Below are 12,220 nucleotides of genomic sequence, written 5' to 3' on the forward strand. Positions count from 1 at the left end.
CTAAACTATCCTATACTTCACGGTGATCTCGTAGCCAATGCTGGGCTGGTCGGCTCCTCCTCCTCTGTCATCATCGCCTGACCCGTCGTCGGAGTCGGGCTTGGGGCGATGAAAGGTGGTGGCGCGGTGGCTGGGCTTCCCAGCGGCCTCCTAATGCTCGCGGATGATCCTCTCCACCTCCTCCTGCGTCGTGCGCAGTGCAGTCGCGGCCACCGAGGATGTGGGTTGGGGGAGAGGGCAGCGATCTCAGCGAGGAACTATTCCTCGCCGTACCTGGCTATCTCCCTGTCGAGGCGGCGAAGACGGTGCTTGGCCGTCTCCGACGTCATCACGGAGCGGTTCAGGGTCCGCCATTATGTGTGGCGCGCGGGACGTCGAAATCCGTGAACTGGGATTGGCCCACGACGTTGCGCCTGTCTCATCGGCGCTGCTCCCGATCAGTGTACTCCTTCGTCGTCATGGTGCTCTAGGACAACGACGAGGAGGAGCCGCTGCAGGGGTAGTGCAGAATGCTCCCGCGTGCCTTGGGCAGGGACGGCGGCGACGAACGACGCTCCTCCTTGACGATGCGGCGAGGTAGCGGCGAAAGGCGCTCCACCTTTACGACATGTCGTGTCGGTGGCGAGAGCCGCTCTTCCTTCACGCGGCGTTCAATTTGGACACTGCTGCTGGGCGACGATGGAGAGCGTGGATGGGATGCCGGCTCCGACTTCATGGGAAGGAGCGCCCCCGGTGGCGGAGCCGGGTGTTGGTGTGGGCAACAGATCGACGGAGCATCAGCTCCATCTGCTCCTCGAACTCCGCGTCGGTGTCGGCGTAAACCTAGCCCGACACCGCTGGCGTGGACTTCGGTGGCGACTGCTTGTCCTCCTTGCCCCCGCAGGAGATGACGATCTCCTCTCGCGTCGAGTCACCGCCAGCCGACGAGGACGACAGCGTCTCCACGAGTCGCCAGATCCTGCACCAGAACCGCCTGCCAGCATTGACGCCCAGGACTTGCCCATCGTCAAAGATGTGGAGAAGGGTGCGACGAGGAGGAGAAAGAGGAAGGAGGAGGATGTGATGTGGACGGCGCCGGAGCGCGGCTTAAATAGCCGCGACTAGGCCATGCGAAGGGCCGGTCAGCCGCTTCAATGCGGCGCAACGGCCAGAGTTGGTTCCTCGGGAACCTGCTCCGCATTGAAGCGGTGGCTGCCGAGAGGCCACATCGGTCAGTGCCGCCCTCCCTCTGGTCACATTGCGGCATCAATGCCGGCTTCCGCGTGCTGTGGGCTGACATGAGTGCGGCGTGGTAAGCAACACGTGCATCGAAAGGAAAGCGCGGGAGGGGCATGTGACGGGTTCTTGTTGGGTCAGGACGGTCAAAAACGGGCTTGAGAGCGGCCAGGACTCCCACAAACCTCCTCCATTTTTGTCTCTGGTTTGCGAGAGAAATCGCATCCAGATCGCCCCGCGAACCGATACAGGTCGACGTTGGATGGCTTCCGTGATCCGGACAACACGGTCCAAACAAATTTTTTTTAAGGGATACACGGTCCAAACAGTTGCAAAAGACTTACGCATCCGACTTAAAGATACCCTAAGAATATAGCTGGCCAAATGGGCTGGGCTAACCAGGCTGACCCGTGAGCGCCGGCACGGCCCACCATGAACCACGCATGACACAGGCTAAACGGGCCGGGCCTGGCACGCGGCACGCCCTGAGCCGTGTTTGGGACGGAAAGCAGTGGGTGGTCCCACGTTGACACGCCCCCAGAATATCAGCCGGGTGCTTTTCACGCGGAGGCAAAAGCGAAAACCCTAAAGCCGCCGCCCACACATCCCAAGGAATAAAACCCCAAGGCCGCGGCTGACATCCCTCCAAGCTTACACCTAGCCGCCGCCGCCGACGAAATCCACCCAAGCCGCCGAGCTCGTCTCGCCGTCGTCGCGCTCTAGGCTTTTGGGATGGAGGCCGAGACGGCGGCGAAGAGGGCGCGGGAGAACGAGGGCGCTGCGGCGGCGGACGGAGCCGGGGAGCAGGCGGGGATCTCCGCCGTCATCCCCGGATGGTTCTCCGAGATCAGCCCCATGTGGCCCGGCGAGGCGCACTCGCTCAAGGTGGAGAAGGTCCTGTTCCAAGGCAAGTCGGACTACCAAGACGTGCTGGTTTTCCAGTCCTCCACCTACGGGAAGGTGCTCGTCCTGGATGGGGTGATCCAGGTGACCGAGAGGGACGAGTGCGCCTACCAGGAGATGATCACCCACCTCCCTCTCTGCTCAATCAAAGACCCCAAGAAGGTCCTGGTCATCGGGGGCGGGGACGGCGGCGTTCTGCGTGAGGTCTCGCGGCACTCCTCGGTGGAGCAGATCGACATCTGCGAGATCGACAAGATGGTGGTCGATGTGTCCAAGCAGTTCTTCCCTCATCTGGCCCTCGGGTTCGAGGACCCTCGCGTCTCCCTGCACATCGGCGACGGCGTCGCCTTCCTGAAGAATGCTCCAGAGGGCACCTACGATGCGGTTATCGTCGATTCCTCCGACCCAGTAGGCCCTGCCCAGGAGCTGTTCGAGAAGCCGTTCTTTGAGTCCGTCTCCAGGGCTCTGCGTCCGGGCGGGGTCGTCTGCACCCAGGCGGAGAGCATATGGCTGCACATGCACATCATAGAGGATATCGTCACCAACTGTCGCCAGGTTTTCAAAGGCTCGGTGAACTACGCATGGACTACGGTGCCCACATACCCAAGGTACGCACCACTGATCCTTCCTGTCTATGTGACCGAAGTCGGTTTTCCTTTCTTTAGCCACCGAGTTTATGATTCAGCTTATGATTCTTGGTTGTTGTTGCAGCGGAGTGATAGGTTTCATGCTCTGCTCCACGGAGGGGCCTAGTGTTGATTTCCAGCACCCTGTCTTCAGCATTGAAGAGGACGAATACTCCACAAAATCCAAGGGGCCGCTCAAGTTCTACAATTCTGAGTTCCACACTGCATCGTTTTGTTTGCCATCATTTGCGAGGAGGGTCATTGAGGCCAAGGCTAACTAGATTCTCATGAAGATGGTCACTGGAACCAAGGCCAACTAGAATAACTGGTTTGGTTTCAATTTCACACTGGGAGCAATCTGTCTGAGCGTAGACAGAGGAAAAGCCCCCCCTTTTTTTATTAACTTGCAATAAGCCCACATGGAAATTATTGGTACCTGTGATTCTGTCTGCTGTATGTCTCAGGTTGTATTTCCTGGTTACCTGGTGGTATGAGAACCTTCTGAATTTAGTTTTTTGCCCTGCAGTTTTCTTATCTTATCTTATGCTTCCTCTGTATCAAAATGTCAGTTCCTTCCTTCAAGCGTTTTTTTTTTTTGCAAAAACTGCCATCCATTGGATGGAGATCGTGTGATTCATGGGGGTTCGCTGGCAAAACGTCCCTGGGGAACGTCACACAGAATTTAGTAAAAACAACACCAAGCATTACTAGGTACATTTCACAGTTCAACACCGCACTGAATGATTAAATTGGTTACATTTTTGGAATCAGACCCTGCCTTGTGGACACAACACGGTTGGATTTTTGAATCAGAGGAAGACTTTGTTAATTATATATGCTTGTGTGATGTCTTAATAGGATATCCCCAACTACTTTACATCAAAAAACATAAATAAGAGTGCTATAGGAGTGCATGTTTAACGTAGCAACATGGCTGTTGGGGTTGGGGTGGGGTGGGGAGAAGCATTTCCTAACATATCATGAACAACCTGAAATTACATTTTGTACTCTCTTTGCTCCAAGATGTTAGCAAACGAAGCGAACATTCGATATTTGATGAATCCACTAGGCAGCTTAATTGTTACTCCCTCCGTTCATAATATAAGACGTTTTTGCAGTCCAACAGAGGTAGTATAAGTTACAGTACAACTCAAGTAAATGTGATAACTGTGGCACACACAAACGTACGCAACCTACAACATATGAATTAACAGGTACAGTCCATATCACTAGCAGTACAACCCATTCTAAACCAAGATGGATCCAGTGAAACCATCCGGTCCATCAATTCGTGTTCCATCATGCCTATATTGCTAATCAGTTGATCTACAAATAACACCTAGATTAAGCCAAAATAAGGAATCTGTTCTACCATTTGCCCTACTTTCTTTTTTTCTTTCTGAGCTATGCCGCTCTGAGCTAGGGATAGAGGGTTTGTGAGGTAAGTGCCTTAAGGATTATCATTTGTATGCCGCACAGTCTTTTTCCTCTCAGTGAACTTGTTGTCCATGCCAAACTCTTCTGCAAACGTCTCGATGTCAGATGCAATTTCAGAGCAACCCTTTCGACCGACAAAATGTGGGGGTTCTGTGCCGCATCGCTCAAGCCCCATAGAACTGCCAATCTGGCTGTGTAAGTCCTCCATGTCTTCTGCACCCACAGCTTGCCTCTTCGTGCCCATCTCAAGGTCCACGCTCATCTTCGGCGGGCTTAGGACCCGCCCCATGCTAAGCGTTGAGGCGAAGGCTGCAAAATCCTCGTTAGCTTTAGCCCTGAAATTGTTTCTGGAGCTGGGAATCCTTGAGCATAGGATCTCGATGAAATTTTGGACCAGCCCACGGTTGTAAGGATTGCTTCTCCTATCGTAGCGGTACCGGAAGTTCTCATAAGTAGTCTGCAATAATTATTCCTTGGATTAGCATTGCACATAAACTGCAAAGACAACCAACTGTTACTACATCTACTGGACAAAAACCTGACCTGATTGGTGGAAATCAAGTAGAGGTGGAATGAGGTCAATCCTCCGACAAACCACACAGCAACGAATGTGTATAACATGAGAATGGCGGAGATGGGCGACTTCAAGATAGCTCTACCAAATGTGCACTCATGGGTGTCCATTATTTTCCCAATGTTGACCCAGCAGAATGTGAACACGTATATGCATAGCACAGTTGCTGAAGATACAAACATAAGGAAGAAGCGGTAGTTTCTCTGCAGGAAAGGAAAATCCAAAATGAGTAACATGTATGGTAATTGTTTATTATGGTGCACATATGTCCCCTTCAACATTAAGAGAAAGCATATATTTAATTACATGTGTCCCCATTCTTCTTTTTGTCCAATTTCTTTAACATAATTTAGACTTAGCATGACTACTGCTGCCTCAGCAATCCAGAAAATCTTACAGAAGTAAAACCCTCAACAGAAAGTAATTACTCATTTTTTTTCTAATAGAAATCCTTATGTGATTGATGATCTTGCTAACACAAAAATAATGCATACCTTTCCAATACACTGCCCTACCCAAGGACAGTGGTGATCAAAACGTTCGACACAGTTATTGCAGATTGAGCAATGGGAGCACCTTGGTGGACGATAAAGCATACATGTATGGCAATATTTGACCTTAACTAAAACACCATTGACAATAACATCCTTGGTGAGTGGTAAACCAGCTGAGCCATGTTGACCACCTGGCCAATCTGATAAGTTGGAGGATTCACCAATGTCTTCTGGTTCCGGAGGATGAGAATTACGCGGAACAATTCCAGGATCACGTCCAGACGTGAGAAGCAGAAGAACGAGAATCTGCATAACAGAAACAAAAATTGATTAGTAATCTTGTCAAGCTACAGTTACAAAATTGCGGACACGACAGCACCTCTGGTTCAATACATAAAAACACAAATGGTTACATTCTCTGCTAAGCAACTGTGGCATAACTTGACATGGTAGAAGCCAACACAAAGCATTTCAGTTCTTAAAACAGATTTGTGAGATAAGGTATTGATGATCCATATGATGCATTTGCAAGGCCGAAGGGATGGCTACAAAATTTCCAAAACAGAATAGAGAAAGGCATGAATGTGCACACAGCTAACTGGATGCACATCTCGTTAACTTACATATGCTGTAAAGATGATAGATACAGATGCCACCCAACCTCCAATTTGATTTTGGTACCCATGGGCAAGCTGTGGAGAAACAACGGCAGCAAAGATGATCACTGGGATGACAATTAAACATACTGTGGCTATGAGTGACCTCACATCAGGCCCAAAAATAAGTCTCCCTCCAAGAAAAAATATCTGCAGGGACATATAAAGAACACCCTTAAGATGAAGATAGTACCATAAATGCTATTGAATTTAAAACTTAAGAATATAAGACAATGAAGTTATGATAAACCGCCGTTTCCCACTATTAAGCCCGTCCAGTGCATTTCTAATCACAGTGAAGTTGTACAGATGTGGATAAACTCCAGAATATGTTCAACAGTTGAAGGAAACAAACTGTCGGTGCATTTTTTCGATAAAAAACTGTCGGTACATTGAGATAAAAGCAATATGAGTTTGTTTTTCGAAATGAGAGGGCTCATGAAATGTACAGCTAAGTAATGAACAGCCACCACAATACTGAATCACACACTATAAATCAACCCAAAGTCCTAAAATAATATGGTTCAAACCTTAAATCCACAATTCCCGTACATCAGAGCAGGTGCTCAGACGCCATTACGGCTCCAACCACTCATGGCCCCATCTTTTAAAATCGCTAAGAAAAAGAGAACACGATGCAATTCCTGAGTTCCTGCCCCACTAGTTAGTGCTACTGCACAATCACAAACCCAGAATAAAGGGCAAGAAATCCTCACATTGCTCCCTTTCCACGCCTGGTACACGCGCCGCGGCGGCGCCGCATCGGCCTCCATGATCCGACGGTTGGAGTCGGACAGCTGCTGCACCTTCCCCTGCATCCTCCCCTCCATCCACCTCAACCCAGACGCTCCCTGTTCCGTTCACCAAAGCACCCCCGCTGGCCGTTGCACCCGCCAGCCCCAGAATCTTGAGAAACCCTAAGCCAAGTCTGACTAGTCGCAACTTCAGAAATCAAGCGAAATGAAAGCTACACCGGCTGCAAGAACAAGCAGGCGGTTCTCACGGATCCCAGCACGAGAAGGGGAGATGCCCGGATAAAACGAAACAGCGGGAGACGGCGAGTCCGCACCTGGGAAGGAGGGTCGACGGCGACAGGAAGCTTCCCGGGAATCAAGGGGGGCGAGAGGATGGGGGCGCGTGGTGATGTCACCTTGGGATCCCAAGAAGGCGAGTGCTTGCTCGCTGAGAAGAAGAGTGGAAAAGTTTCAGTCCGAAGAGACTGTAGACTGTAGTGGTATCTCTTTTACAAACTAACACCCTGGCATTGTTTTAATCTTACAAATAGCCTCCGTTCATGTTCCCGTATTTAAATATCCTACTACTAGACGTCCTAAGGCAGGGTAAAACATTTGATAGGAGCGAAGTGAGTCTAGATCAGATGGTTGGATTCCTTATTTCAGGATGTTCAGCGATGTTTATTCAGTGGGAGTAGATGTTTCTGTTGACTACAAGATGTTTGTAGTGGCTTTGTCAATCTCAAAATAATGTGTCGGCAAAGTCCCCCAGATGCTTATAGAAATATGATGTGCATTCATAGAGATGAGTGCATATATGCATATGTGAGCGACTTCGATTGTATTGAATTAGAAATAATCATTTGATAGAAACATGTCCCTGCTGAAAGTTGAAGGTAAGGATATTAAACCAATAAGAATAATCGGAAAGAAATACGTCTGATGTTCTGTCTTTGTTTTTTCTTTTATCTGATCGTTTATGACTGGTTCTTTTGCTCCACGACCGATCATGAATTTGTAAATTGCCATATTTCCACTTTTTTGATAAATATTAATTTGAATGATTGCAAGAGAGCAAAAAAAAAACTTACCTGAAAAGAAAAAAAAGGAAAAGAAGAATGAAAAATCAGGGAAGATAAGCTAGAAAAAAACTGCAAACTTGTTGGCCTTCCTGAGACACTGCATCTTCAATGAAAAAGGGCATCGTGTGGAAGCTTTGGTAAACATTGGCACACGCATCCCAATCCAATTCGATTTGACAAATCACCAAAATAGCTTCCGAGCCTTTTTTTTCATTACTATTCCTTTTTAGGAAAAATTATTACAAATCGCCAAAATAGCTTCCGAGTCTTTCGATTTGACAAATTGCCAAAATTTGTTTTTGGTTGTAGTCGAGTTTGTTTTTCATTCATCTAAAAAAGTTTGTTTTTCGTTTGAAAATACCAGTATATAACTTCACCTTTTCCCACTTTAATTCAAATTCTTGCGGTCAAAAGTGACATTAGTCCAAGTGCTCTTTCTTGCTAGTGGCATGGTTACTGGCTACTTGTGCACACACATCTGACATCTGGTCGATGCATAGCTTGCATGAGATTAAGCAGAAATATTATTAATATTGTAAATAAATGAACCAGTTGAGAACTTAATCTTTTGCACAAATTCAATCAAAAAGAGAAAATCACTTGGAAGGAGTACAACCAAATACGCTAAGGTTGAGGGGCCAAGACTTCTCAGTTGTCATTGAAAAGGCCAAGTCGGCTCCGGTAGGGGAACGATGACATCGACGGTTTGTCTTGGCGGTAGTAGTGGTCATTCGGTGGTCTTGAAATCTTGATATAATTTTTATTATGTTTAAGATGCTTTGTAATTTTGATGAACTTTCATAATAGATTTGATCCTTTCCGCAAAAAAGAACAGAGGAGACAATGAGTAATACAAGTTTCTTACCCGCAAAAAAAAGAGAGGGGGACAATGAGCATGTAAGTACCAAATTATTGTATTACATGTAGATATAGCATTACAACTAAAATTAGGGGTCACAGTCGTTTTGTTCAAGGGTGGAAAGGTTGTCAAGTTCGTGATGTCCTACAACTTCCTCTTCTTCTTCTTCTTCTTCTTCTTCTTCTTCTTCTTCTTCTTATTATTATTATTATTATTATTATTATTATTATTATTATTATTATTATTATTATTATTATTATTATTATTATTATTATTATGTAAAATAAGTAGAAAAATTCCATGTTTGGTAAGCACGTAGTGTTGTTTTAATACAATTTTGTCAATAGATACATTTTACTCCTCTCAACTTTTCGCCTCTGATCTTTTAGCTCAACTCTAACTCATCCAGAAAATATAAGTTCCAAAAACCTATAGTTTTGGGAATTAGATTTATCTAGTCCAACCTCAAGTGCTCTTTAATTCCCCAAAAGTTTTTGGGTCAAACCAAAAAAAACTTCTTCCTCCAAATTCCTTGAAATTGAGTGGGATGAAACTTTCATCTCCAACCACCCCCTCCAGCTACCGCGATTTGCCACCATTGGCCCCCTCCAACCACACCGCTAGTTGTCGAGCCCTCTTCGACCCCACTGAACTTGTCACCGTCCTTTCCGACCGCACGACACCGCCAAAACATCCTCCCGAGACTGTGCCATTGTTGGCGCCTACTCCTACTGTGATGCCGAGCCTCGGTCCCCCATCAGGCAAAGCTCAAGCAATTGGTCGCCTTTAGAGCATGTCTAGCAGAGCCACTATAATATCAGCCCACAAAATCGATTTATGCTCGCCCTAAATCGATTTTGCGGGCACTTTATGCCCGGCGCAGAGCATATATCGCAAATGGACTTGCAAATTTAAAAACTTAAGATAAAACATGTTACTGCTACATTTAAATAGTCCGGACCTCACCGTAGTTCATCACACACACATTTAAACAAACTAAATCCTAAATGACGGAGGGCGGTGACGACTCACGACTTCACATCGAGGTGGTACTCGCAGGCGGATTTGTAGATGGTGTAGACAAGCTCGTACTGCGCGTGCGACAGCGCCCTCTTCGCCGGCGTCCAACGCCTCCTTCGCGGTGAATCGTGCCACCTCCGCCTCGCGGAGAGCCTTCATCGATGGCCAGAGCGTGCTGTACAACTCGTTGAAGCGACGCTACCCATGGCTCCTGCCGCTGCGGTAGAGGGCTCTGCGGTTGCGAGCCTGCTCACGGCGCCACGACTCAACGGTGTGACCGCTAGACCTGTTGGCCTCTGCGTTGTGCCAGTCGCGCTTGCATGGCGGCGACAAGCGGCGGCCCCATCGTCCAACGCCTCCTCCGCGGCCTTCTGACATTGCTCGCCGAAGCTATGCGAAAACTGTGGCAGAAAAGAAGAGGAAGGCGGCAGAGGGGAAGGAACATGACGAATCTAGATGCGAGATGGGAACCCTATATCGTCCCCTCCACGTACATATATCGACTAAAGGGGGCGGTTTGTGGGCCGCCCATATAATGTTTATGGGTCGCTGCAAATTTGGCGGACCTGTTCTGGCCCAAAAAAGGCCAGATACGCTATCCCACCCGCAAATATATGGACTGGTGGCGGGATAGCACACCTGCTAGAGATGCTCTTACGCTCTCTCCCAACCTCCAAGGAGTCAGCACTGGCCACCTCCCTCACTCATGGGCTCCTCTGTTGCTGCTCAAGTTGACCATCACCCCTACCAACCCAAGCAGCAACATCTCTACACTAATGACACCTTCATCCTCTTTGTTTCCCTTACGATGCCACGTCAATATAGACGAGTTTGACATGGTGGTGCATAACTCAGTCCTAGAATCAATGAATCTACAACCATACTAGTACATAAGGGCATCTTCAACACCACCCTCGAAAAGGACACACTATTTGCCCATGAACTAGTCCGGACTTGTCTGTGGACACGGATAGAAGAGCCAACCATCCAACCCTTTCATCGAAACATCCCCTCTTTTTTTCCTACAGCCTGGAACATTCAAAATAATTATAGAAAATAGCATAGTTCATCCATGAATAACATGTACATATTCCAAGTCCAAATGTATATATTACATTCGAGATGTTCAACAAGTTTTTCGAATTCAACGATACTCGAGTCATAATCTGCACATTTTGTCCCACACACTGTGCCCCTTGAGCTTCATCAAATGTACGAATTTAAATGGCCTGCCCCAGGTCCTATGGTACATCGCATCAACATGCCTGGGCTATACAACATGATGATTATCAAGTTGCAACATTGAGTGAATTAATGAATTAATCAACATGAAGAGCAAAAAGAATAAAACATTACAATCTCAATGGTTTGCGAGCCCAGTGGTCACCTTCTCTCGACTTATGAAATCGCACCACAAAACTTCATGACGGAGTTGGAGATGGTGTACCATTATTGGGCTAGTGACTTCACATCACGTTCAGGGATCATGTGCAAGTCGTATGCATGAAGTGCTTTTGCTCGTGAAACGAAGCATGCATTTTTGCCAAATTGCTGAGCCCCCTTGCCCCATGCCTACAAAGTCCGTAGATACGACCTTCCACGCACTGCACACCAACTCATCCTTCATCACCGAGTACCCCGCCATCGTGCTTACTCTAGGAAATAACAAGAAGGTAAAAAAAGCTCAATGGCATTTGACTGGACACCTGCCGGGCGTGGTGTTCACCGTGGAAGGCATCGAAAGGGAAGCGGAGCATACCTGACTGCAAATGAATCTTGGGTGGACGATGACGTAGTCCAAGGTGGGTAGGCGCGTGGGAGCGGGCTTCGGACATCCGACAATGCCTGGGAGGCCACCGGAGAGGTACAACGGCGGTGTCGGATGAGGAGGGTGCGGGTGCAGAGCAAGGGGGGAGCAGGGCTAGAGTGGAAGAAAAGTGGCCCCAGGGTGTTAGAGACCTATGTGGAGGAGGTCAAGATACCCGCAAACCTCCCCTAGTTTTCCTGTGGCTTGTGGGACCTCATAAAAGCGGACGCCTCTGCGGACAAATACTGGTTTGTGTTGGATGGTAAACTACGTCCAAACAACTCGGTCCGGATGTATATGTGCCTCTTAAGGGTTGGCATTGAAGATGACCTAACACCTTATTAGAGACACCTGATGTAAGGTAACTGAAGGTATGTTTGGTTTGGGAATGAAGTAAAACGACATGGGTTTGTTGCACATGACCATGCATGAAGTAGCCACCCAACCTATCTAATGACTACAGGGCGCTCTGCAGCACTGGATCTCTCATTGGCAATATTTTTAAGGTTGATATGCCCTTTTCTAGACACTATAGAATATTTCACTCTCTTGTTGGTGTTATCAAGGCTAATTAGATCCCAAAGTATACATATTGGTAGTTTGAAGGAAAATGCTATGTTGTTACTTTTGAGGTCGAGGGTGCTCCCTTGCCGCCACCACATCACTCTAGTATTTCGAACAAGGAGAATGAGGGGGACATGAAAATGGTAACAAGCAGGACAAAGGTGTGGAGAAAATGATGAACGTGATGGAAAGAAGCATAAGAATGATAAATCTACCAACGACGATCGCTCACAAAGTGATGAAACCAAT

At 47.7% G+C, this 12,220-nt stretch overlaps 2 protein-coding genes across 6 annotated transcripts; one reads left to right on the forward strand and one right to left on the reverse strand.

Annotated features, from left to right (window-relative positions):
- Positions 1-1,792: 1,792 nt before the first annotated feature.
- On the forward strand, positions 1,793-3,269 carry LOC125525789 (spermidine synthase 1). Its single transcript, XM_048690801.2, has 2 exons — positions 1,793-2,726; positions 2,830-3,269. The coding sequence occupies exons 1-2, from the start codon at positions 1,948-1,950 to the stop codon at positions 3,023-3,025; spliced, it is 975 nt and encodes a 324-aa protein (XP_048546758.1). The 5' UTR covers positions 1,793-1,947; the 3' UTR covers positions 3,026-3,269.
- Positions 3,270-3,873: 604 nt separating this feature from the next.
- Positions 3,874-7,114, reverse strand: LOC125525787 (putative protein S-acyltransferase 7). Of its 5 annotated transcripts, XM_087535033.1 has the most exons (7): positions 6,975-7,114; positions 6,622-6,881; positions 6,436-6,521; positions 5,873-6,055; positions 5,250-5,555; positions 4,725-4,958; positions 3,874-4,638 (listed from the first exon to the last, which is right to left on the reverse strand). In XM_087535033.1, exons 3-7 carry the CDS (start codon positions 6,457-6,459, stop codon positions 4,195-4,197), a joined length of 1,191 nt encoding a protein of 396 aa, XP_087391159.1. In that variant the 5' UTR covers positions 6,460-6,521; positions 6,622-6,881; positions 6,975-7,114; the 3' UTR covers positions 3,874-4,194. The 5 variants fall into 5 exon arrangements, with proteins under 5 accessions (XP_087391159.1, XP_048546757.1, XP_048546755.1 ...); XM_048690800.2 differs by lacking the exon at positions 6,436-6,521 and having other exon boundaries at positions 6,622-6,822; XM_048690798.2 differs by lacking the exon at positions 6,436-6,521.
- Between the last annotated feature and the right edge of the window lie 5,106 nt (positions 7,115-12,220).

This window comes from Triticum urartu, chromosome 7A (genome assembly GCF_056163025.1).
Source record: "Triticum urartu cultivar PI428250 chromosome 7A, HENAU_Tu73, whole genome shotgun sequence".
NCBI lineage: Eukaryota > Viridiplantae > Streptophyta > Magnoliopsida > Poales > Poaceae > Triticum > Triticum urartu.